Raw genomic sequence first — 26,591 nt, 5'->3', positions numbered from 1 at the left:
TCTAGCAGTGCCAACCTGTGCTGGGGCAGTGCCAAGGAAGACAGTCTGGAGCTGCCCATTGGGGCAGGATTCGCATTATGTTTTTTGGGAGAAGGATTCCCCGATGCTGATGCTTGTGGTTGGGGGCGGGAAGCTCGGGATGCTGACAGTGGTGTGTGAGGGAGGGAGGGGGATTGGGGGGGGGGCAGGGGAATGAGAGCCCTGATGCTGATGGTGGTGATGGGGTGAGCCCCCAATGCTTGTGTTTGTGTGGGGGATCCCACATGTTTTTAAAAAATCATTTACGAGATGTGGAGGGTCAGTGGTTAGGCCAGCATTGATTACCCATCCCTAGTTGCCCTTCAGAAAGTGGTGGTGAGTTGCCTTCTTGAATTTCTGCAGTCCCTGAGGTGTAGCTACACCCACTGTGCTGTTAGGGAGGGAGTTTCATAATTTTGACCCAGCAACAGTGAAGGAACGGTGATAAATTTGCACTGGTGGGTGAGTGACTTGGAGGGGAACCTCCCAGGTGGTGGGTTTCCCAGGTGTGTTGTTATGTTACTTTGAGTAACATAAGCCGCTACTTGCTGTAGGTGCTGTTGAAGAATACTCCAGACTTCGAGGTAAGTTGAACATATTTATTGAGCAATTAACAAAGCTCCTAAATGAGTTCTAACTCTACTGATCTGACTCTAGTAACACAGTAAACTTGAAGAATTATATGAACTTACTCTAAACCACATGTGGTGGTATGACGGTGTTACTTGCTACACACGTCTTGCTCTCTAGGTTTCTGCCAGTGGAGGGGCTGAGGGCCTGTGTGTCTTGTCTTTTATAGTGGTCATGTAATGTCCTCTTGTGGTGATGCCACCGTTGGGTGTTCTGATTATCCATTGGTTGTGTCTGGTTCTGATTACCCATTGGTTACATGTCTACATATCATTACACCAGGTATCCAGTCTTTCTAGATGGTAGTGGTCGTGGGTTTGGAAGGTGCGGCATAAGGAACCTTGTGGAGTTCCTGCAGTACATCTTGTAGATGGTAGACACAACTGTCACTATTCATTGGTGGTGGATCGATTGAATGTTTGTGGAAGGGACAGCAATCAAGTGGGTTGCTTTGTCCTGGATGGTGTTGAGCCTCTTGAGTGTTGTTGGAGCTGCACTCATCCAGGCAAATGGAGAGTATTCCTTTGCAACGGGCAGCACGGTAGCATTGTGGATAGCACAAATGCTTCACAGCTCCAGGGTCCCAGGTTCGATTCCGGCTTGGGTCACTGTCTGTGCGGAGTCTGCACATCCTCCCCGTGTGTGCGTGGGTTTCCTCCGGGTGCTCTGGTTTCCTCCCACAGTCCAAAGATGTGCGGGTTAGGTGGATTGGCCATGCTAAATTGCCCTTAATGTTCAAAATTGCCCTTAGTGTTGGGTGGGGTTACTGGGTTATGGGGATAGGGTGGAGGTGTGGACCTTGGGTAGGGTGCTCTTTCCAAGAGCCGGTGCAGACTCGATGGGCCGAATGGCCTCCTTCTGCACTGTAAATTCTATAATTCTATAATTCTATAATTCCTGACTTGTGGCTCGTAGATGGTGAACAGGCTTTGGCGGGTCAGGAGTTGAATTACTTGGCGGAGGATTCCTAGCCTTTAACTTGCCCTGGTAGCCACAGTATTAATATGGCTAGTCCAGTTCAGTTTCTGATAAATGATAACCACCAGGATGTTGATTGTGGGAGATTCAGCAATAGTAATGCCATTGAATGTCAAAGGGCCTTGGTTAGGTCCTTCTTTCTAGGAGATGGTCATTTTCTGGCACTTGTGTGGCTCACATGTAACTTGCCACTTGTCAGCCCAAGCCTGGACGTTGTCCAGGTCCTGTTGCATTTGGACATGGATTGCTTCAGTGTCTTTGGAGTTGTAAATGATGTTGCACATTGTGCAGTCATCTGTGAACATTACCATTTCCGACCTTGTGATGGAAGTGACGTCATTGATGAAGCAGCTGAAGATGGTTGGGCCTTGAACCACTACCCGGAGGAACACCTGCAGTGATGTCCTGGAGCTGCAATGATTGATGTCCAACCACCACAACCATTATCCTTTGTGCCAGATATGACTCCAACCAGTGGAGAGTTTCCTCCGTGATTCCTATTGGCTCCTTGAGGCCCAACTTGTTCAAATGTTGCTTTGATGTCAAAGGCAGTCACTCTCACCTCACCGCCGGCATTCAGTTCTTTTATCCATGTTTGAACCGAGGCTGTAATGTGATCAGGAGCTGAGTGACCCTGGCAGAACCTAAACTGAGCATCCGTGAGCAGGTTATTGAAGAGTAAGTGCTACTTGCCAGCACTATTGATGACTCCTTCCATGACTTTGCTAATGATGGAGAGTAGACATATAGGGCGGTAATTAGCTGGGTTGGATTTGTCCTGTTTCTTGTGTACAGGAAGCACCTGGGCAATTTTCCACATTGCCGTTTAGACACCAGTGTTGTAGCTGTATTGGAACAGCTTGGTTCGGGGTGCTCAAGTTCTGGAATATTGTCAGAGCCCATAGCCTTTGCAGTATCCATTGCCTTTAGCCATCACTTGATATCAGGTGGAGTGTATCGTATTGGCTAAAGACTGACATCGCTGATACTGGGGAACTCTGGAGGAGATCGAGATGGATCATCCACTCGGCACTTCTGGCTGAAAATCTTTGTGAATACATTAGCCTGGTCTTTCGCACCGATGTGCTGGGCTCCTTCATCATTGAGTTTGGGGATATTTGTGGAGCCACTTCCTCCAGTGAGTTGTTTGATTGTCCACCACCATTCACGACAGGACGTGGCAGGACTGCAGAGCTTAGATCTGATGTGTTTGTTGTGGAATCGCTTAGCTCTGTTTATTATTTGCTGCTTATACTGTTTGGCACGCAAGTAGTCCTGTCTTGTGGCTTCAGCAGCTTGGCACCTCAATTTTAGGTATGCCTGGTGTTGCTCCTGGCATTCTCTCCTGCACTCTTCATTGGAACCAGGGTTGATCCCTTGGCGTGGTGGTAATAATAGAGTGGGAGATATGTCAGGCCATGAGGTTGCAGATTGTGGTTGGGTACAATTCTGCTGCTGCTGATGGCCCTTAGCGCTTCATGGATGCCCAGTCTTTAATTTCTAGATCTGTTCGAAGTCTATCCCATTTAGCACAGCGGTAATGCCACAAGGACTGTGCTGTGGTCATTTTTACCAATACTGTCATGAGCAGGTGCAACAAGTTGGTGAGGATGAGGTCAAGTATGTTTTTTACTCCTGTTGATTCCTTCATTACCTGCTGCAGCCCCAGTCTAGCAGCTATGTCCTTTAGGGCCCAGCCAGCTCGGTCTGTGGTGGTACTACCAAGCCACTCTTGGTAATGGACTTTGAAGTCTCTCACCCAGAGTACATTCTATGCCCTTTCTACCCTTAGTGCTTCATACAAGTGGCGTTCAGCATGGAGGAATACTAATTTATCAGCTGATTATAGAATCATAGAATCCCTACAGTGCAGAAGGAGGGATTTATTTTCAGTGCTGATTGGGGCGTCCTTGCTGGCTCTGTCAGGCCCCTCCCTGCCACAGTGATGGTGTAAAACACGCCCACTGATTTATTTTCCAGAGTGGCTCAAACTTTGGACTAAAAGCTCGGCAGTGCAGCTGGAGAGGCCCATGCCGGATTTCAGTCAGAGCCTAACACTGAAAAATTATGGGAAAACTTTGCCCATTTATCTTAAATTTCTCACATACAAAATCAGCCTCTCTCTACACCATAAATTTTCAACTTCTTCCAATGCTACATGCCAGTTCACAACATGTACATACCTGAGTTTGGACAACCGTGTGAATGTCTTCTATTCCTCCATTGCAAGGGAACAGTTCCAATGATGTAGTTATCTAAGTGTCGAAGTTGGGAAGAAATGAATGGCAGTATAGAAGGGGAACAGAAGGTAGTGAAATAGGGTGGGGGATTGATGCCTGTGTAGGGGAGTAAGCATGTTAATAAAAACAAAAAATGGATACCAGTGGGAGCCAAGAAAATTGATGACAGTGAAAGACAGCAAGAAGCAGCAGCATTACAGGGCATTGATTAGAACAATGTTTTTCAAACTGTTTTGCCCGGGATCCATTTTTACCAACCGACCACCCTTCGGGACCCATGCCGGCTGACCTTCGGGACCTACACCGGCCGACCTTCGGGACCCACACCGACCGACCTTCGGGACCCATGCCGGCCGACCTTCGCGACCCCCGCCGGCCGACCTTCACGACCCACCATTTTCTCTTACCTTTAATGCGAGAGGTGAGCCTGGACTTATATTCTATAGTCTAGAGTAGTGACGAATGAGAAATGACCTTATTGAAACAGGCATTATTCTCTCAGGACTCTACAGAGCAGATGGAGAATGTACGTTTTCCTCAGCCTGGGAATATAGTCTGCAAATTACAATGCGACGATTTTAGACATAGATGAGGAGGAATTATTTAACTCAAAGTATTGTGAATCTTTTTAATGTCTAATATACACTATCAAAGAGAGTTCTGCAGGCTCAGCCATTGAGCATGTTCAAGACAGATGCAGGAAGACTGAATTGAATTTTAAAAAAAGTCCTCTCCTGGGTCAGCGCACTGATGTCAGGAGGAGGCGGTGTTTCTCTCTGGACTCTGGGCATGCGCACTAATGAGTGGGTATGCATGCGCAGCGTATCCGCATTTTTAAAGCTGGTCGCAGGCGTCAGTTTTAAAGCTGCTCGCAGCCAGCATTTCTAAAAGCGGGCTGCTGCGGCCGTTGCGCCTGAATTTCCACGATTGGGAACGTGGCTTGGATAGAAAATTGCCTTCGCAACCCTCCCGACACCCGCCCGTGGCGCACCCGCGGGTCGCGACCGCCACTTTGAAAATGCCTAGATTAGAGTGTAACGGGGAAATGGATGCAAGGAAGCTCAATGAATGATAGTGAAAAAAGAAATGGAGATTAATGCGGAGTAAGTTGGATGAATTAAATGATTTAATAGAGAGGAAAGGGACAGAAGCTAGGGTTGGTGCTTTCCGTAGAAAGAGGAAGAAACTAGGAACTTGGAGAAGGGGGGATTCTGGACTGGGTCCCTTGCATATAATGCCACCCCAAGGATTTCCCACAAATGTTTCATGAAAGGGAAATTTTGTTTGACTAATGTATTGGTTCTTTGAGGAAGGAACGAACAACATGCATAAAAGGAAACCTATGGATGTGGTATACTTGGTTTCCAAAAAACATTTGATAAGGTGCCACCTCAAATGTTACTATTCAGAACAAGAGCTCACATTGTATGGGGCTAACTTATTGGCATGGATAGAAAATTGCTTAGCTAAAATGAAACAGAGAGTAAGGATAAATTGGTCATTTTTGGGTTGTTTGTAACTAGTGAAGTGACACAGGAATCAAGGCTGGGGCCTCAATTATTTGCAATCTATATCAATGAATCACATAATCACAGAATTGTTACAGCGCAGAAGGAGACCATTTGACCCATTGTGTCTACACTGATTCTCCAAACGAGCATCATGAATTAGTGCCGTCCCTTGCCCTTTCCCCCTACCCCTGCACATTTTTTCTTTTCAAGTAATCATCTAATGCCCTCGGAATGCTTTGATTGAACCTTCCTCCAACACATTTCCAGGCAGTGCATTTTAAACCCGAACAACTTGCATGGAAAAGTTTATTCTCACATCACATTTGCTTCATTTGCAAATTACTTCAAATCTGTGCCGTCTCGTTCTTGATCCTTTTATGAGCAGAAACAGTTTATTCCTATCTATTCTGTCCAGGCCCCTCATAATTTTGAACATCTCTATCAAATCTCGTCTTAGCCTTCTTCTCTCCAGTGAGAACAATCCCAACCTCTCCAAGCTATCCTCATAACTGAGGTTTCTCATACCTGGATCCATTCTTGTAAACCTCATCTGCACTCTCTCCAATACATTCCCATCCTTCCTATAGTATGGTGCTCAGAACTGCACACATTAAAAAGGTAAATTCATCATAGTCCCAGATGACCAAAGGCTGCTTTCCCCTTTGAGGGGGAGAGCTGACTGGTGATGATTTAACCTGAGGATCAGTGCACATCAGGTGAGGGGTAGGTTGAGAAGGTGAGGACTTCATGAATAGTCTCAGCTGGTCCGGGAATTGAACCCGTGTTGTTGGCCTCACTTTGGTTGAGAAGGTGAGGACTTCATGATTGATTTTAGCCGGTACCGGAATTGAACCCTGTGGTAGTATGTATTGGGGGTCATGTGGGACTGGAAGCCCTAATGTCATTGGCTGACAGATCCCGGGTCCTGGTTGGCCGTTGACCTCAAGCTCCGCCCTGAAGGCGAAGTATAAGAAGCCGGTGTCTTCCCCCGCAGGCCAGTTTACTATTGAGCTGCTGGGGAACAGACACGCTTAATAAAGCCTCATCGACTTCACTATGTTCGTCTCATGGAGTCTTTGTGCGCTACAAACCCGCGCTGTTGGCCTTGCTCTGCATCACAAACCAGCTGTCCATAGTTCCTCATCTGAGATCGAACTATTGTTTTTTATAAGTTTAGAACTTGCTGTTGTACTCTATGCATGTATTATTAAAGCCCAGAACACTATATGCTTTATTAATTTCTCTCTCCACCTTTCCTGACACCTTTAATGATATATGTACATATGCACCCAGGATCCTGTGTTCCTGCACCCGCTTAAGAAATTTACCCCTTATTTTATATTGTCTCTCCATGGTCTTACCAAAATGCATCACCTCATACTTCTCCACATTGACCTTCATCTACCACCTATCTGCCCACTCAACTTGTCTGTTTCCTGTCAAAGTTCTATACTGCCCTTTTCACAGTTTACAATACTTCCAAGTTTTGTGTCATCCTCAAACTTTGAAATTGTCAATGACTTGGGTGGCAGGACCGAAACATGGTTGCTAAATTTTGCTAATGACACAAATTAAGGTAAAGAGTAAGTTGTGAAGAGGATATGTGGAGTCTGTAAAGAGATATAGATATTTTAAGCGAGTGGGCAAAACTAGGCAGTTGGAGTATAATGTGGAAAAATGTGAATTTGTCCATTTTGGCAGGCTGAACGGGAAGTTGAGCATTTTATTTAAATGGAGAGATTGTAGAACTCTGCGGTACATAGAGATCTTCATGTCCTGACACATGCATCACAAACAATTAGTATGCAGGTACAACAGGTGATTAGGAAGGCAAATGGAATGTTGGGCTGGATTCTCCGCTCCACGATGCCGGCAACATGGAAATGAAAATGAAATGAAAATCGCTTATTGTCACAAGTAGACTTCAAATGAAGTTACTGTGAAAAGCCCCTAGTCGCCACATTCCGGCGCCTGTTCGGGGAGGCTGGTACGGGAATTGAACCGTGCTACTGGCCTGCCTTGATCTGCTTTCAAAGCCAGCTCTTTAGCCATGTGCTAAACCAGCCGGAAAGTGATAGGCAGAGAATCGGAAATCGAGGAACAGGGAGGGAGCCAAACCGACCATTATGCTCCAGCCCCTGCTGGTGGCGGGATCGGGCTTCACGCCCGACTGCCAGTGGGATGTTACAAATGGATGCAAACAGGCCCTAACGACCCATTTGCATCTACTTAATGGGCCTGGCACCAGAATCTCCAGGCCCTCGCGATTCTCTGGTACTCCGGGCCAGGAATCACGTGGGCGGGGATCACCACTGGCATTTACTAGCGTGACTCTGATGTGGTGGACCTTGCTGTGGGACAAGGAGGTAATCCCTTAAGGGAGTTGTCCCAAAATCCACCCGAGGGCCACCCTTACCCCCTCAATGCACAGCCTGCCATCCCTTCCCTGCCAGATTATCCCCCACCGCCACCCCCCGAGACCCATTTAAAACAGGAGACACCCTAGAGACCCACTAAATGGGGAGACCCACCAGAGACCCCCTAGATTGGGAGAGCCCCCCACAGAGACCCTCTAACTAGAGGAATCCCGCTCCAAATTGCGGCCCAATAGCAGGATTCCCTCGGGAATCGCTCGCATTCCTCGCCATGCATAAATTTGCATGGTGCGGGATGCTGAATTGCTTCCTGTCAGAGCATGAATCAGTTCCAATTCCCTCCTGCAGGAGAATTCTCTGGTTGTTGTGATTAAATTTTCCTGCAGGCAGAGCAGCCCCACCAGCGGGATTCCTGGCTTCATGCGGTGGTTACAATGGGAAATCCCATTAACAATTTGCAGGAAGATAGAATTCCGCCACCAGTGAATCGTGTGCGGTTGAGAAAAACATGGCTTGCGAACTGGAGAATCCCGCCCAAAGTCTCCCAAATGGAGAATCCTGTTCCTTGATATTTAATTTAAGGGGAATGGAATATAAAAGTAGGGATGATTTGTTACAGTTGTACAGGAAATTGGTGAGACCACACCTAGAATACTGTGTACAGTTTTGGTCTCCTTACTTAAGAAAGGATATAATTGCATTAGAAGAAGTTCAGAGAAGGTTCACTTGATTGATTCCTGGTTTACGGGGCTATTTTATAAGGGAAGCTTGAACAGTTTGGGCTGGTATCCATTGGAGCTAAGAAGAATGAGAGGTACCTTTACTGAAAAATGATTCTGAGGGGGCTTGACAGGGTGGAAGCTGAGAGGCTGTTTCCGCTTATCGGAGGAACTAGAACTAGGGAACACAGTTTAAGAATTACAGCCTCCCATTTCAGACAAAGATCAGGAGGATTATTTTTCTCTCAGAGGGTTGTTAGTCTGTGGCATTCACTTTCCCAGAGAGAGGTGGAGACTGGGTCATTGAATATAATTAAGGCTGAGCTGGAGAGATTCTTGATTTACAAGGAACTCAGGGTAAACAGAAAGTAGTGCTGAGGCCATAATCTGATGAACCAAGATCTCATCAAATGGCAGGGTAGGCTCAAGGGGCCAAATGGCCATCTCCTGCTTCTAATTCATGTAGTCTTGTGTATCGTGTTCTTGTGTTGTATTCAACAATGATGATTCCAGAGAGTTCTGACAATCTAGATCCTTGTTCAAGTTCCCTGTCTCCAGTCATTATTTGTCAGTGTTTGCAATTATTAGTTACATTGCACCTGTTTATACCTGATTTTTCTTTACAGTTAACACAAGCACTGCTGCTCAGCCACTGTTTACCTCTGTGCTATCCACTGTACAGGGCGCATATTCCTTAACATCAACCAGCAAGACTGAAGTAACAGGTAAAGACAGTCACTGGATTAACTCTATATTCGCGAACACAGGCATACATTTATATTCAGAATGGCATTAATTGATCCTGTTCATTTACTCTTTTAATTTATTTAAATATTTCTTAATTGGGAGTTATTTTAGGGATAAGGAAAACATCAGCAAAAATATCTGCAAAAGACAGAAACAAATTAGGAACATTATTTCCTGTTTATGAGACCTTTTTCATGTCTTGGGTATAGTGATGCACCTAGCTATGGCTGGTGAAATGGATGCAAACATTTATCCTATTGAAATATCTAAACTAGAATGAATTGTCATTCTTAGTTTGTCCAACTGACTCACCTCAGGTGTGGTTACAGCGACACTCTTTTAGCCACACACAATAGGCTTAATTGACAATACCTTATGTAAAGGTATGTGAAACATGTAGATTTACTTAAAAACATCAATCACCATTCAGTAACCATGGAAAATAAACACTCATGCTGATCAGCCTTTGCATATGGCATGTATGGACGACAAGCATACACCTAAACTGGCTATCAACAGCCATGGCCAAGGGTTAAGATTCATTATATGAAGAAAATCGCTCTTGCCAGCTCCAAGAAGAATCTAGCATAAATCCAGAGGTGACAGAATGGCCCTGATGTTTATTGGAGATGGAGAGCATGCAGGGAATCTGTAAACAACAGAAGAACCTGAGAAAGCAAGGGATGCCTGCTCCTGTTATACCAAATTATTATTTTTTCTTCTGTTCCCAAATGGCTAGTAAATTAACAGCTTGAGATTGGTCCTTGGCGATAAGGGCGGGGAAGACGGGCAGTTGGGCTTGGAGTTGGGTCAGGCAAGAGGCCATTGTGGAAAGAAATGTCAAAGGTCAGGACTTTAAGTAGGAGGGGCTATCAAACGAATGGAAGGATTTGGGGCAGAAGGTGAATAAGGGGTGGGGTTGGTCTAGGTCCGATTAGAGGGAGAGACCATCATGATCAGCAAATGGGCTGTTGAAGGCTTCCTTGAGAAACCAGGGAGTATTCCTGCTCCTCCTGGCTCACAAGAACTGCTGTAAAACCATGTGGAACAAACTGCTCCTAACTTATTTTTATTTATGGCTTCCAAACAGCTGAGAAACTCACACTGCATCAATGAAGGTTAAATCAGGCTGGCGTGTGCATTATAAAACTCCAATATAGATAGTAAATGATGTGCCCCAATTGTCCATGGAGGGATACTCACATGACATGAAATCTGTTATTGTAAAAAGGACAGCAGGCAGATAAATGACAGTTTGGTGTCGCATGTCCCATTTCTTCATTTTTATTTCCTTTCCTCTTGGCCTTGTGGGGATGTAAATATCGAGTCTCAAATTTATGGCAAGTTTGTACCTACCGACAGTGAAAGAGGAGCTCATCTCAGTGTCCCAGCTGGAACCAAAGGCCTGGACACCTGAAAGCAACTACAATTTGAGACTGGACCACCTGAAAATGTAGACCCGGGGCTGGATTCTACAATTCAGATTCTGACACCAGCGTGGGAACGGTGGCATCTTACGACAAATAAAACGGCACAAAACGGCCATCGAGCCCCCATCTGGTGGGGGCTAACAGGCATGCAGCACACAGCACCCAGCTCTAGATGTGGATACCGCCGCAGAATTTCCGGGTCAATGGTCGCGCACGTGCACGGCGCCGACCGCACGTGGACCCGGCCTGCCAAATAGTGACCCCCTTTGGCCAGGATCGCCACCCCCGGACCACCCCCAGCCTCCGGCAAAGCCCCCCCCGCCAGCTGATGGCACCCTCCCAACTGTGGCGGCGCTGGACGTAGTCCGCAGCCGCCACACCGAGATCCCGAAAATTAATACCACACGCAACTGGCGCCGTTGGGAACTTGGCCCATCAGGGGCGGAGCATCGGGGGAGGGCCTCAGGTAACGTTCTGAGGCTGTCCCGACGGCATGCAGCTTACTCCTAGAGTACGTCGTTTTGGAGCAAGCTGAGCATCGCAAAAGCGGCGCCGCCCCGATTTCAGCACCAACATGGATTCACCGGCCGATTGCCGAATGTGATTTAGGTATCGGAGACCGGAGAATCCTGCCCAGGGTTTCTCATCTGCCAGCCCAGGCTAGCCATTTTCCAGACAAATTTTCTCATCAGTTTTTTTTAAACACAGGTCACCGATATGAAAATGGGTCCTGTGCATCAGTAAAATTACATCATTATGCCATTTGCCATGTGTCATAAAGGCATCCACATACTGCAGCTCTGAGGACTGATTATATATCTGTCAACCCAGAGACAACAGGTTTCAGCAGTTATTAGGTTTACAGGCCCGGCAGGTATCCTATTGTTGTGCAGCTGATTGAGCAGAATCCCATATAGTAAAAATTCCCCTACTTTCTGTACTGACTCTTACACACCATACTTCAAGAGAGGTATGGAACTAATTAGTGAACCAATGGGGGAAGATTTCTGTGTCTAGAAACATAGACAGACTCCATTATGGAAAAACCTGCCTCAAGACACAACCTGTCATTGCCATCGTCATTTGCAAGTGTGAATTTAATGTAGTATTAATGAACCAGGTGTTTCATACTTATTTGTGACTGTGAAAGTCACACGTCTTTGAAAATGAACAATAAAAGTTCACAAGCATGAGAAGTGAATGTTTAGAGTAACTGCCTAAAATTAACACAAATCGAAATACCCTGGTTCGAAGGTTTTTATTTCAACTGTGTATTCAATAATTAGCATGGTATTGGTTATATGTTCTTGTTTTCTGTTGCCAGATTCTGCATCTGGGTTAGAGCCAAGCACAGCTCCTGCAGCAAGTGGATCCAGTTCTTTGTCTGTACTAGCCTTTGGTAATGTTCTGCAGTTAAATATTAAGTTAATTTAGTCAATCTAGCTGTGTCTTTTACATCTCTGGTCAATGCAGATGTTAGGCAGGGTAAACGTAAAGTCATGGAGGTGCTCAAAATAGAAGTGGATTATGTGATGAGGTTGCCAATTGATTCCATGTTTTCACCTTGCCTTTGTATTCCATGTAGGGATCATAGATCATAGAATTTACAGTGCAGAAGGAGGCCATTTGGCCCATCGAGTTTGCACCGGCTCCTGGAAAGAGCACCTTATTTAACCCTACACTTCCACCCTATCCCCGTAACCCTGCAACCCCATCTAACCTAAGGGCAATTTGGCATGGCCAATCCACGTAACCTGAACATCTTTGGACTGTGAGAGGAAACCGGAGCACCCGGAGGAAACCCACGCACACACGGGGAGAACGTGCAGACTTCGCACAGACAGTGACCCAAGCGGGAATCGAACCTGGGACCCTGGCGCAGTGAAGTCACAGTGCTAACCACTATGCTACTGTGCTGCCAGCCCAGGCGAGCCATTTTCCAGTCAAATTTTCTCATTCGTTTTGTTTAGGGGATTCAGGGGTAAATCCTGCTAAGTTCCTCTCTTGATAGAGAGAGTCAGATTATTATTGCTCTGATGGATTGGTCAAGTTGAGAAATTTCCTGACTTGCTGGACCTGCTGTAGTTAAAAGGTGCCCTAATATGCTCAGTATTTGCTGTGGGTTGGGTTGGCTTGGAATGGGATAGAGTCAGGTCCACCAACCCAGAAGCAGAGTGTGGTGATCACAAGGATGGACGTGTGCTGTGGCGGGTTGGTTAGCAGGCCCATGTGGTTTTCTGAGACTTTGTCCCAGCTGCTTTACAAGCTGTGAGGCCTTCTAGCCCTCACTCCCTCACCCACTCCCATGCCCCCTCAAACTCACCCAGGCCAAATCAATGCCAGCTCATGCCCACCCACATGTCCTGCATCACCCTCATGTCACTTCCACAGCCTCTCATCCAACATCCACCATTGGAAGACTTTGTGGAGATTTTAAAAAAGTATTTAACTATCTAGCAGCGAGGAGAAACCAAGGTGGGCCTGCGTTGCCGGCCTAGCTGGGCCGAGCGCCGGGAAGCTTGTGGCAATTCCCGCTCGCTACCACACTTCGAAATGTTTCCGTTGAATCGCGCCCTAAGTGTTGACACCGGCGCAGAATTTGTGCAGTTCCACGACAGCAAAACTGACATTGCACCTGGACCGATTTTGCTACTGTTAAGGGGCTCGCACCGGCGCCACGTGGAACACAATCAATTTCAATGAGAAACAGTGCGGGATTCACCGGATTCGCGATTGACACACAGGAGGCTGACAAGCTACAGCCACATATACACACTGCACTCCCCACACACACCATCCCAGCCAACAAGATGGCAGCAAGGAGAGCAGCGCCATGCTTCACTGACACCGAGCTGGAGACCCTCCTGGACCCAGCAGAGGAGAGGCAGATGGCCCAGTACTCCAGCCCGGGGAGGTGGCTAGCAGCCGCCGCTGTTCGCCATGCCTGGGCACGGGTGATAGAGGCAGTGAGTGCCATGGGAAACACCTAACGGACCAGCCAGCAGTGTCGGAAAAAAAAAATGACCTCCTCAGGGCGGCCAGGGTGAGTAGGCAATACTGTGCCCCTGGCAGTAACCCCCATCCCACAAACCCATGACCCTACCCCCTCCCAACCCGGAGGGCAGCCGAACCCACACCCTGCACCAAATTCAGCACCCATACTGGCCGCCATGGCCGGGTGCCCTGGCTACTGAGGCTACCAACTACCCACCTCCTGGGCTGCATGCGTTGGACTGTCTAACATTGTAATTTTTCGATTGCCCCCCCCCCCCCGGCCAGGAGAAGGCCACCCATAACCACCAGGAGTGGGAGATGACTGGAGGGGCACCGTCAGACTTACGGCCCCTCACCATGGCAGAGCAGAGGACCCTGGATGTGGTTGGTGGCCCGGAGGAAAGGGAGGTCGCTGGGGTGGAGTTCGGCCGTAGGCAAGGAAGGTGAACCCTGCTGAGTTGCGGTTCTCCATGACACATGTTTTAAACTGCACCCCCCATCCCCACACCACCCCCGCACCACCCTAACCACCACCATCACCATACAACACCATCACCTCACCACCACACACACCCTCACCCTCATCACCCCCACTCCCCCCCCCCCCCCCCCCCCCCCCAGACCGCAGTCTAATCATGTGTCTTGTCTTGTGTCTTGCAGAACCTGCTGGTGATGGAACGGGCCCATCTGGTGTCCCCCGCCCCCAGCCAGTGCCACAGCTGGAGTCCCCCCCGAGCGAGCACTGACTATGAGAGCAGCCCGGACACCAGCCCTCCACCCGAGATGCAGGACATCCTGGAGCTTGAATCTGAGGAGGACACTGACTTCCCGTCACAGCTGTCTCCAACACCCTCCACCATCCCAGAGACACTCACCTCAGCTGGGCACTTTAGTAAAGAGGTTCATGGGACACTGTCTGGTGCGTACCACACAGCTGATCCAGTACATTAGGTGGAGGTAGGAAGTACCGAGGGTGCAGGTCGGCCCCAGGAACTAGCTGCCGTCCAGATGGATTACAGACAGTTCCATCAATGGTGGAGATGCAGTCGCAGAGCCAAGGACTCCATGAGGAGTTGTAGGCGAGCATCCAGCACCTGCAGGTACAATTGGAGGAGTCCAACTGCATACAGGAGGTGGTACTGACCATGCATGCCACCCAGGCCAACATCGCACGGGTGGCGTCCGCAGCGGAGGCATTGGTGGCGAAGGTTTCGGAAAGGTGCCATCAGCCACAGCCACAGTGGATAACCCCTGTCACCCAGGAACCAAGCACCTAGCCGATGATGTGCAGCTGATGGTCACATATCAGCTGCACGTTCATCGAGTGGAACTTGTTTTGGTTTGTGTAGAGTGGCCTGTCATCTGCAGGTGCTCATGGGTGCCACCAACCCGTCGATCACTCCCTGGACCCAGGGCATCCCGTCGATGGGTGGTGAATCCCGCTGCCGTGCATCCTGGTGGGCTTGGTCCACAATTAAGTGGATGCATTGAGCCATCTGGGCATATAGGGCCAAATGATGGCACCGATGCACCTTTGCATTGAGGTCTGTGAGATCCTGGACAGATCCTGGAAGGACCCAATGGTGTAAAGGTTCACGGGACCGTTATCTTGACGGCCACCGGGAGTGGGTGTCCTCCCCCATACTCACGCAGTGCCAGGTGTGCAATGATCTAGCAGATATGTTGCACTGTCTACCTGCTGAGCCAGAGTCTTTGATGGCATGCCTGGTCCGGCAGGTCATCGACACGCAGGGGCTGCCAGTACAATCAAGGCCTCATGCGACGCTTCCCTGGCACCTCCTCCTCCTTGGCTATTGGGCAGCTGGGTCTCCATCTTGGGCGGCTACCTCCTGTTCTTCTGTGGCACTCTCCGCTGCTGCTTGCTCCGGTGCTGCACGCTCACTGCTACGGTTTCCTCCTCCTCGAGCTGCACCAGCGTGTACTGTCGCAGGGCATCCACCAGGGCTGCAGCGACTAGCAACAAGGCCACCATTGCTGGTTGAAATCCAATATCCATTATCTGCAGGGGGTGAAAGGCCAGTATGTTGGAAATGGTGCATACCCACATGCCCAACCCAGGTCCATCGGGCTATCTGGTGGCCTCGGTTGGCACTCCAAACCGAGGCCACTATATGCCCCCCTCCCCCCATCCTCGCACCTCTGGCGCTGTTGGTGGCCAGCACCATGGGGGCCTGTGGCCCTGGCATCTGCCCATGATGTCAAGGGTACCGTCGGCTGGCACTACCCTTCCTAGTGTTTTCTCTGCGGCCCCACCCGGTGCCCCCATAGTGGCTACAGTGGCCATTGCCCATGGGTGGGCTGACTGGTGGCCCGCCGGCGGGTGGCAGCTGGTTGGGTGGTGGGGGCGTAGGGCTGAAGGTGGAGTGCGGGGGTGGGACACCCATATGGTCGGTATCGCTCTGCAAACCAGGAATCATGGTGGGTGGTCAATAGGGTGCGCAACAAGATGGCTGCCTTTCAGGCCACGGCAATTGTGGCCGGTGCCTGGACACCATCCCAGATCCATATCGGCCACATGGCCCGTTCCCCCATCACCTCCCTCACCCCTCCGGCTCTGGCAGGTTCCCCCCAACCCCAAACCGAGCCCCCCCGGCCAGTGTCCGGCCCAGAAGCCCACAGTCATTCCGCTCCGTGTCCTACCTTCTTTCTCTCCCTCATCAGCCATGATGCCGGTTTCACGATTGTTAAAAGCACAAGTGAACTGCGCCATCAGGAACTCGGCGAAGGTGGAGAATCGCTAATGACATGCAGACGGTGTCTCCTGTACGTGTGTTCTAGACTGCATTGACGCCACTGTCGAGGTGATGGATAATTGCGATTTGGTGTCAAATCGGCGCCTGCCGTGATTTTACCGTCGGAACTACTTCTCTGCTCAATAGCGTTGTGCAATTTCGGTGTCAGCCAACGGAGAATCCCGCCCATGGACTTTGAGGCAGAAGTATGCACAGAAGTGCACTCGGAGGACTTAGTTTTAATCACTGAAAGGGGGGACGTGATTCTCCGACCCCCCGCTGGGTCGGAGAATCGCCGGGGACTGGTATGAATCCCGCCCCCGCTGGTTGCAGAATTCTCCGGCACCGGATATTCGGCGGGGGCAGGAATCGCGCCGCGCTGGGCGGCGGCCTCCCCACCCCGGCAATTCTCCGGCCCACAATGGGCCGAAGTCCCGCTGCTGGAATGCCTGTCCCGCCTGCGAGAATCAAACCACCTCTCTTACCGGCGGGACTAGGCGGCGCGGGCGGGCTCCGGGGTCCTGGAGGTTGGACGGCGCGATTTGGCCCTGGGGGGTGCCCCCACGGTGGCCTGGCCCGCGATCGGGGCCCACCGATCCGTGGGCGGGCCTGTGCCGTGAGGGCACTCTTTTCTCTCCGCCTTGGCCCACAGCCTTCACCCTGGCCGACGCGCAAGAGACACCCCCCCCCCGCGCGCATGCGCGGGGATGACGTCAGCAGCCGCATGCGCGGACTTCAGCCGGCGGGCGAAGTCCTTTCAGCCCCGGCTGGAGTGGTGTCAAAGGTCTTTCCCGCCAGTCGGCGGCGCGCCAACCACTCCGGCGCGGGCCTAGCCCCTGTGGTAGTGCCAGGTATTGCGGTACCTGAGAGGTGGATGACCATTGGTTAGACCCAGGAGTCTACCATTGGCTGATGTACATAGCTCCACCCTGAGAGGCGGAGTATAAGAACCGGTGCCGTCCCAGCAGCCTTCACTTTCTGTATCGAAGCTGCTGGGGAAGAGTTCTAGCAGATTAAAGCCTTCAGTTATGAATCACTTTGTCTAGAGAGTAATTGATTGCGCATCAATTTAATCTGCTACAACTTCAGTTGAAAGGATGGATCTCCGTATCAAACCGGAGTGCCTTCAGCTCAGCCCCCACGCGGACAACTCTGCTGCTATTTTCAAACATTGGCTGGCGTGCTTTAAGGGCTACCTCGACACGGCCGCCGACACCCCCATGGAAGGACAGAAGATGCATCTCCTACGCTCACGGGTCAGCCCTGGGATCTACCCTATCATCAAGGAGGCGGCGAATTATGCTGCCGCGATCGAGCTGCTAGAAGGACATTATATCTGCCCTGTGAACCAGGTCTACGCTTGTCACCTGCTGGCGACCAGGAGGCAAAGCGCTAAGGAAACTTTGGAAGACTTCTACCGGGCGCTGCTGGTGCTGGGCCGAAACTGTGGCTGCCCGCCAGTTTCGGGGAACGAGCACACGGAACTTTTGATCAGGCATGCTTTCGTAGCAGGTATGACCTCCCCCGATATCCACCGAAGGCGCCTAGAAATGGACACTCTGGGACTTGCAGAGGCACGGGCCCTGGCAGGGTCCATGAATGTTGCCTATAAAAAAGCGCTGTCCTTTGCTCCCGATCGCGCGGCGGCCCCCTGGGCTGCATGGCACCCCGTAGCGGCAGACCCTCAGATCTTCCCCGTGACCCCGCAAGCCTGCGCGGCGAGACGGCCTGCTAACACCGCCAGACACCGCTGTTTCTTCTGCGGGCAGGCGAATCATCCCCGCCCACGCTGCCTGGCCCGCACCGCCACCTGCAAAGGGTGCGGCAAGAAGGACCACTATGTGGGGGTCTGCCAGGCCCACGCCGTGGCCGCGGTCTCCAGCAACTATCAGCAACCCCCCTTTCAGACCCCGACCGCCCAACGCTCACCACCACCCCGCTATCCTAAGGCCATGTGCGACATGTGGGCATGGCCATTTTGCCCCCCCGGACACCACGCTGGACGGGTGGGCGCCACCATTTAGTCCCTCGCCGCCGCCATCTTCTTCATCCCCGGACACCATGTGCGACCCATGGGTGGCGCCATCTTGGATGGGGCCCCAGGCCCCCAGCACAGCCGACTACACGCTGCCCGACCAGAACTCTCCATTACTTCAGCTGGCCTCGGTGACTCTGGACCAGAGTCGGCCCCGGACGCTTGCGAAAGCTACAACGACGATCTCCATCAATGGCCACGAGACGTCGTGCCTGATTGACTCTGGGAGCACGGAAAGCTTTGTTCACCCTGACACGGTAAGGCGCTGTTCTCTTGTCACCCATCCCGTAAATCAAAGGATCTCCCTGGCCTCCGGGTCACACTCGGTGGAGATAAAGGGGTTCTGCCTAGCGAACCTCACTGTCCAAGGCAGGGAATTCCACAATTTCCGCCTGTACGTCCTTCCACACCTCTGCGCAGCCACCCTCCTTGGGCTGAATTTCCAGTGCCATCTGCAAAGCCTGACTTTTAAATTTGGCGGCCCTATACCCCCCCTTACTGTCTGCGGCCTCGCGACCCTGAAGGTCGACCCGCCTTCCCGGTTTACGAACCTCACCCCGGATTGCAAATCCGTCACCACCAGGAGCAGACGGTACAGTGCCCAAGACCGGACCTTTATCAGGTCGGAGGTCCAGAGGCTGCTGAGGGAAGGGGTCATCGAAGTGAGCAACAGTCCCTGGAGAGCTCAAGTAGTGGTGGTAAAGACTGGGCAGAAACATAGGATGGTCATTGACTACAGTCAGACTATCAACAGGTTTACGCAGCTGGATGAGTACCCTCTCCCCCGTATAGCCGACCTGGTGAACAGGATCGCGCAAGACAAGGTTTTCTCCACGGTGGATCTCAAGTCTGCCTACCACCAGCTACCCCTCCGTAATGGTGACCGCCAGTATACTGCCTTCGAAGCAGACGGGCGGCTCTATGACTTTTTAAGGGTTCCCTTCGGTGTCACGAACGGGGTCTCGGTCTTCCAGCGAGAGATGGACCGAATGGTTGACCGGTACGGCTTACACGCAACGTTCCTGTATCTGGATAATGTCACCATCTGCGGCCATGCCCAGCAGGACCACGGCACCAACCTCCACAAATTTCTCCAGACCGCGAATATCCTTAATCTGACATACAATAAGGATAAATGCGTGTTTAGCGCCAACCGTCTAGCCATTCTAGGCTACGTAGTGCGAAGTGGAGTCATAGGCCCCGACCCGGAGCGCATGCGCCCCCTCATGGAGTTCCCCCTCCCTCACTGCCCCAAGGCCCTAAAGCGCTGCCTCGGGTTCTTCGGCTATTATGCACAGTGGGTCCTCAATTACGCAGACAAAGCCCGACCCCTGATCCAGTCCACAACCTTCCCCCTGTCGACGGAGGCCCGCCAGGCCTTCACCCGCATCAAAGCAGACATTGCAAAAGCCACGATGTGCACCATCGACGAGTCCCTCCTCTTCCAGGTCGAGAGCGATGCGTCCGACGTAGCTCTGGCGGCCACCCTCAACCAAGCGGGCAGGCCTGTGGCTTTCTTCTCCCGTACTCTCCATGCTTCCAAAATTCGCCACTCCTCGGGCGAAAAGGAGGCCCAGGCCATAGTGGAAGCTGTGCGACACTGGAGGCATTACCTGGCCGGCAGCAGATTCACTCTCCTCACGGACCAACGGTCGGTTGCCTTCATGTTCGATAATGCACAGCGGGGCAAGATTAAGAACGACAAGATCTTGCGGTGGAGGATAGAACTCTCCACCTACAATTACGAGATCTTGTACCGTCCGGGGAAGCTGAACGAGCCTCCTGATGCCCTGTCCCGCGGCACTTGTGCCACCGCACAAGTGGACCGCCTCCGATCCCTCCACGAGGACCTCTGCCACCCGGGGGTCACTCGTTTTTTTCATTTTATCAAGACCCGCAATCTGCCCTACTCCATCGAGGAGGTCAGGACCGTCACCAGGAACTGCCAAATCTGCGCGGAGTGCAAACCGCACTTCTACCGGCCAGAGAGGGCGCACCTGGTAAAGGCTTCCCGTCCCTTTGAACACTTCAGCATGAATTTCAAAGGCCCCCTCCGCTCCACCGACCGCAACACGTACTTCCTTAACGTGATTGACGAGTACTCCCGGTTCCCATTCGCCATCCCCTGCCCAGACATGACCACAACCACCGTCATCAAGGCCCTCCAGGGTAACTTTACACTGTTCGGTTTCCCCGCATACATTCACAGTGATAGGGGGTCCTCCTTTATGAGTGACGAACTGCGTCAATTCCTGCTCAGCAAGGCATCGCCTCGAGCAGGACGACAAGTTACAACCCCCGGGGAAACGGGCAGGTAGAGAGGGAGAACGGAACGGTCTGGAAGGCCGTCCTGCTGGCCCTACGGTCCAGGAATCTCCCAGTCTCCCACTGGCAGGAAGTCCTCCCGGTGGCTCTCCACTCCATCCGGTCACTGCTCTGTACAAGCACGAATCAGACACCTCACGAACGTCTCCTTGTTTTCCCCAGGAATTCCTCCTCCGGGACCTCGCTCCCAACCTAGCTAGCGACACCCGGACCCATCCTGCTTCGGAAACACGTGAGGGCGCACAAGTCGGACCCGTTGGCCGAGAGGGTAAACCTGCTGCACGCCAACTCCCAGTACGCTTACGTAGCGTTCCCTGACGGCTGCCAAGACACGGTCTCCCTTTGGGACTTGGCGCCCGCCGGATCCCCACGCACACCCGCACCATTGCCCCCACCCCCACCCTCCCCACAGCACCTAACTGGAAGGTCTGTACTCCCGCCGCTCCTGCCTAGGCCCGAACACACACCGACGCTCCCTACAGGCGCCTTCCCCCCCCTTTTGCCCCAACAGCACCGCCTAGGGGTGACGAAGCTGTCTGGGAGGACGACATCATGCTCCTGGAGTCGCAACCGCCGGGACCCCCATCAGAATCACCGCCGAAGCCCAGATGCTCCAGAAGGACGACCAAGCCACCCGATCGACTGATTGCTGCACTATGAACACTTTGTTATTACCCTCGACATCACGGTACCTCCATACCTGGTCATACCATGCGAAAGGCGACTATTAACGCTGGCCATCACCCCGCCGGGCTCTTTTTTAACAGGGGGTGAATGTGGTAGTACCAGGTATTGCAGTACCTGAGAGGTGGATGACCATTGGTTAGACCCAGGAGTCTACCATTGGCTGATGTACATAGCTCCACCCCGAGAGGCGGAGTATAAGAGCCGGTGCCGTCCCAGCAGCCTTCACTTTCTGTATCGAAGCTGCTGGGGAAGAGTTCTAGCAGATTTAAGCCTTCAGTTATGAATCACTTTATCTTGAGAGTAATTGATTGCGCATCAGTCCCTCAAGGTGAGGGCTTGGCCCCTAAATGTGCGGATTTCTCCGCACCTTTGGGGTGGCCTGACGCCGGAGTGGTTCCCGCCACTCCATCCCACCGGGACCCCCCACTCCGCCGGGTAGGGGAGAATCCCGGCCGAGGTATCAGAACACAACTGATGCTGGAATTATGATTTCAAATTCAGATAGCTACTTTAATCACCAGTACCTTTGCCCCCAGCATCAGGGATTATTCCTTCAATCCAGTAATCATCTGAGAATATGACAATACGTAGGCCCTTGTGATTGAACAGTGTAAAGTATTGGAATTTCATCATTTTGGTTCCTATTGCACTTTGTCTAACTTAAAACCATTGTAAATTAATGGAAGTCCTTCATTTAATTCTGCCTTTAAACATTTAATATTTTTTCATTGCCATTTCTTCAATAATAGTCTTTTCTCTCATCATAATTACCGTTTTACTGATACTGCATTCATGATTTATTGTTGACTTAATACTGCTTATTTTAATCTTTCTTACCTGTTTATTATATTCACCTCAATTTCACCATTTAATCATCAAGCTCTTTGCTGTCATATTGACATTTATCTTTTTGAAATCTAACATTTCCACCTTCATATGGATAATGTGTAATTATTGTGCTTGTGTTTTCAGTGGTGATAATCCTGATCCTAATCCTTGTAATAGTTGTGGTGATTCTCGTCAGTGTGATCAGTGTGCGGTTTAAATGCTGTGACCTTGAAGATGCATCACATGGTACCCCACCTATTTATAATATTTTTCTGCCAAAATTGCCTAATGTTAGCCAAAAAGTGTACTCTGTCAAAAATCAAACATTTTATTTGTCAATAAGACTATCTTCTAAACTAAATTTGAATGACTCAACTTGCAATTACAAAGTGCAACTTTACACTTCTAGCATGTAGATATCGAGCCATCATTCATAAAGTGATGTTTTATCTGTGATTTATTTCATTATTAGAAGCTATCAGCTGTCTCACTTACTACACTTTCTGGAAAGACATATGAACAGATATTGTAAAAGTATTTTAAAAATTCAATTCAATCCAATGTTTTGCTCATATCTTGCTATTTATTCTTCGATAATTTCAGCTTTTTTTGTCTATTATTTTAATAGGTACAAGGAAGGCAAGGAACACAGCACCAGCAGAAAGGTAAGTTGAGGCAATTAAAACTCATGTTTAATTATTCATTAAAGATTGAAATGTAATAGACAACACTGGTTCTGATTTTTTGAAAATATCTATACATCTGCATTTTCCCTCAGCTCTCAGGTTAATGGAGAAAAGGAGAGCATCACTCTGGTTTCCATGCGGACTCTAAGTACTGAGACTGGTGTGTAGTTGCTGAATACAAAATTCAGAATATTTTGCTCCTGGTGTAAATGGATTCTGCAGTAATTATACATGTATTAGATATTATTTTGTACTTTAGGAGGGCAAGAATCATCGGTGCAGGGGACTCTTCAGAATGACTCAATTGAAGCTGGTGAGCCTGATAAACACTCTCAACAAATAAATCATGCAAAGGTGTGTTTTTTTTAAGGGTAAAATTTAAACTAAACAACAAACTGTGATGATAAGATTACATCCTTGTAAATTACTCCATTTCCTTCACCTCTTCTACATACAAAGAAATTATCTTTTTCTTTGAAGCCACTATCTCATAATTTTCTTCTGAAATTGGAATAGTTTATTGCGACACTAGCCTATCAAGAATCTACCTCACAAAATAATCTGAAAACACACCTTTGACAAATCTTCATCTTATTCATTTCTTTGTTCCCTCCCGTAACTCTCCCGCTTTTTACCATTGGAGGCATTAAAACAGGTTTATGTGAAATATAAGGGAAGCAAGTTATCACTGGGGGGGGGCATTTCCCCCTTTTAAGGTTAAACCTTTACTTACAGAGTTAAAAGAGTACCAATCAAAATGGCAGCCAATTAAGATTTTCCTGAAGGAAAGACGAAAATAAATCGTGGCTGACTAATTGTGTAATAAAGGAGGGAAGGGGGAGAGGTGGAGGACACAGACAAGGAAGAGTAAGGGGAAAGAGAATATGAATGAGAATGGGTGAGGGAGGAGAAAATAAGGAAGGGAGGAGGGGGAGAACTGGTGAGACGAAGAGTACAAAGGCAGATAAATGATATGGGAATGAATGGAAGAAAGGGGTGAAAAGCAACTGGGAGAAGGAGGTGGGGTGAAAGGATGGGTAGAAGGGAGGGCAAGAGGAGGAAGGGGAGAGAAAAGTACAAGCAGAATGAAGAAGTTAAAAGAGAGGGAGGAAGAGGGAAATTCAGGGAAGGAGGAGGACAAGTACGAAGAGAGGAAAGGAAGAAAGGGATGGGAGTGAGAGTAAAGTAAGACTGATGTAGGAACTATGAAGAAGAAAGAGGCGAAAATGGGAAACAGAAAGGGAGGGAGAGAAGAACGTAAAGAGGAGAGGAGAGGGAAGTGAAAGAATGAAGAGAAGGCGAGGAAGGTGCATTCGGAGATTATCATTGCAATGTTAGGTGCTGCCTCATTAGTCTCAATTAGTCACATCGGCTACTTTCATTGGACTCCTACAGGTGCAGCACTGTTGAAATCCTGAGATCACCGACCATTTTAAATATAGAGCAGATGCTATCAATTAAATAAGAGATACTATCATTTAAAAAGAATACTTTCTTTCTTATGTAAATGAGTCTGCACAGGGATTGTTTGGAGATCCAAGACAGTGCAGATCTTGAGTGATCTTATTATTGATTTATCCATATCGACGGTGGCGATGCCATTACTCTAAACTATTTCCCATCACAATTATTTATTAACCTCTTTATATTTAATTTCAGCTGATATAAAGAAATGGACAGAGGCTGATGTTGCAGATAGATAAAAACTACAAAGGAACATGGAGAAACTCTCACAGTCCAACACGGAAAACTTCATTTTCATCTTATCTATTATCACATGGTTCTTATAAATACTTTAAATAAAGCAACTTCTGAAAACCTTGTTGTATGGAATCACGGACTAATGTGTGAGCTATTTTCCAGAATGCTTTACCACTTTGGGTACTAAAGTATACTATAGCACAGTAACTATTAGACAATTTGTAACTTTGTAAATTACATTTTTGTTAATGATCATTTTTGTTAATAAATACCTAAAGAATAATGGTGGAAAAATTGGGTGGAACATTGCCAATTTTAAATACGTTACATTTGAATATGTTTGGAGTACTGAGGAATGTCCTCAGTTCAAAGCATTGATTTGATCATAGGTAACTAGATTCAGAGCGGGACACAGGCTTTAACTTTCCTTCTACCATTCTGTTTCCCTATTCTGGAAAGCCTATATACACATTTCCATCACTGCTGCTATTAAAAAGAATATTGATTACAGATTGCAATATAACAAACACGTTCAGCAAAATGCAAGAAAGGAAATACTATAGCTGTCTGTTTCTATACATTTCTATACATCCAGTTTCCAAGTCACCACCACCACCCCTCCCCGCCTGCCCCCAACCCTGAACACCCCATGACAAATTTGTTTCAGAAATATAAATGAATTTTCCAGAAATGACCCAAAAAAATAATGAGGCCAAAATTTCTGGAGAAGAGCCTGGAATTTTGGCAGGATCTTCTAGACTGGGTCTAGGTCTACACTAGGAGTACCAGCTGGACCTTATGAAGAGCAGACACTACCGCTCCACCCTCTCCCTCCCTCCCCAAATTTGTCAAATCATTGATGCAAATATGAATCCAGGACTGGGAATTTTCTTCCGTTTGATTTCTCGAACACCTGGGGTAAGATGGAGGTTCTGAAACCAATGAGGTGAGACTTACCGATCTCTAGAAAATGGGCCTCACTGAGAGGGATCTAGGATAGAGAAGAATTGTGGATCCTTGAAAAGGTGTTTAGATATTCCGATTTGTTCCCTTACACAATATATCAAGAATGATCTTTATGGAATATCTTATGAGTTGATTTGAGCAGCCCTCAAAGGTGGCCAAGAAGTTTCCATCACACAGCCAGTTATCTGTCATGTGCTGATCCCATTAAAAATTACCCACCCTCCCACTGGTCCTGAAAAGTTCACTGAATCAGTACCGAAGAGCAATAGTTGGTCTAATTCCAGAGTAACTGCCATATTTGACACATGCAGATCTTCCTGGGCAATTCATCTAGCTTTACCTATTTTTTACGTAAGAAATTAAAATTGAATCGACGGGGAAGATGGTGAGCCAACTTTGCTGCTCGCGAGGGGCACTTTATGAGCACAGGGATGAGGCCAAACATCTATTGGGTGACTAGTTGAGGCGGCAGGTGGCCGCACAGGAGATAGTCCAGGTTAAGGATGACAGGGAAGGGCTAGTTACTGCTCTGGATAAGATTAATCGAGCTTTTGAGGCTTTTCACCAGAGGCTTTACACGTCAGAGCTGCCAGAGGGTGGCTTGGAGATAGAGCAGTTATTGGACGGATTGGACTTCCCCAGAGGAACAGGAGGCAGTCGGTGAGGATGGAGAGACTGACGCCCAATGGGCCGAGGAGGAGTTGGGAAGGAGACGCCGCATCAGGCCTCACGTGTACCAGCAGCGCCTGTCATTCAAGGACGTGCTGGACCAGGAATACTGTCGAAGACTCCAGCTGAGCAGGGGGACAGTGCGACATGTCTGCCGGATGATGGTGCACCTGGAACCGCAAGGGTATGGGGTAGGGCACTCGCTCCCGGTGGCCGTCAAGGTGACGGTCACCCTGTATTTTTACTCCACAGGGTCCTTCCAGGCGCCAAATGGGAATCTGTCCGGGATCTCACAGACC

At 49.3% G+C, this 26,591-nt stretch overlaps 1 protein-coding gene across 4 annotated transcripts in view; it reads left to right on the top strand.

The window, feature by feature from the left end:
* Positions 1 to 24,789, top strand: part of LOC140427465 (uncharacterized) — a 50,934-nt gene extending 26,145 nt beyond the window's left edge. For 2 of the 4 annotated variants that reach the window (XM_072512987.1, XM_072512983.1), the window contains 7 exons: positions 9,098 to 9,196; positions 11,973 to 12,047; positions 22,415 to 22,516; positions 22,899 to 22,935; positions 23,049 to 23,116; positions 23,216 to 23,310; positions 24,616 to 24,789. In XM_072512987.1, coding sequence (XP_072369088.1) covers positions 9,098 to 9,196; positions 11,973 to 12,047; positions 22,415 to 22,516; positions 22,899 to 22,935; positions 23,049 to 23,116; positions 23,216 to 23,310; positions 24,616 to 24,624 — 485 coding nt within the window. In that variant the 3' untranslated portion in view covers positions 24,625 to 24,789. The remainder of the gene's footprint in view (positions 1 to 9,097; positions 9,197 to 11,972; positions 12,048 to 22,414; positions 22,517 to 22,898; positions 22,936 to 23,048; positions 23,117 to 23,215; positions 23,311 to 24,615) is intronic. The other 2 variants (XM_072512984.1, XM_072512986.1) reach the window with 2 other exon arrangements.
* The last annotated feature ends 1,802 nt before the right edge of the window (positions 24,790 to 26,591 follow it).

Source organism: Scyliorhinus torazame, chromosome 7 (genome assembly GCF_047496885.1).
Source record: "Scyliorhinus torazame isolate Kashiwa2021f chromosome 7, sScyTor2.1, whole genome shotgun sequence".
NCBI classification, from domain to species: domain Eukaryota; kingdom Metazoa; phylum Chordata; class Chondrichthyes; order Carcharhiniformes; family Scyliorhinidae; genus Scyliorhinus; species Scyliorhinus torazame.
The sequence above is the reverse complement of the archived record's forward strand: the minus strand, read 5'-3'. Positions and strand labels throughout refer to the sequence as shown.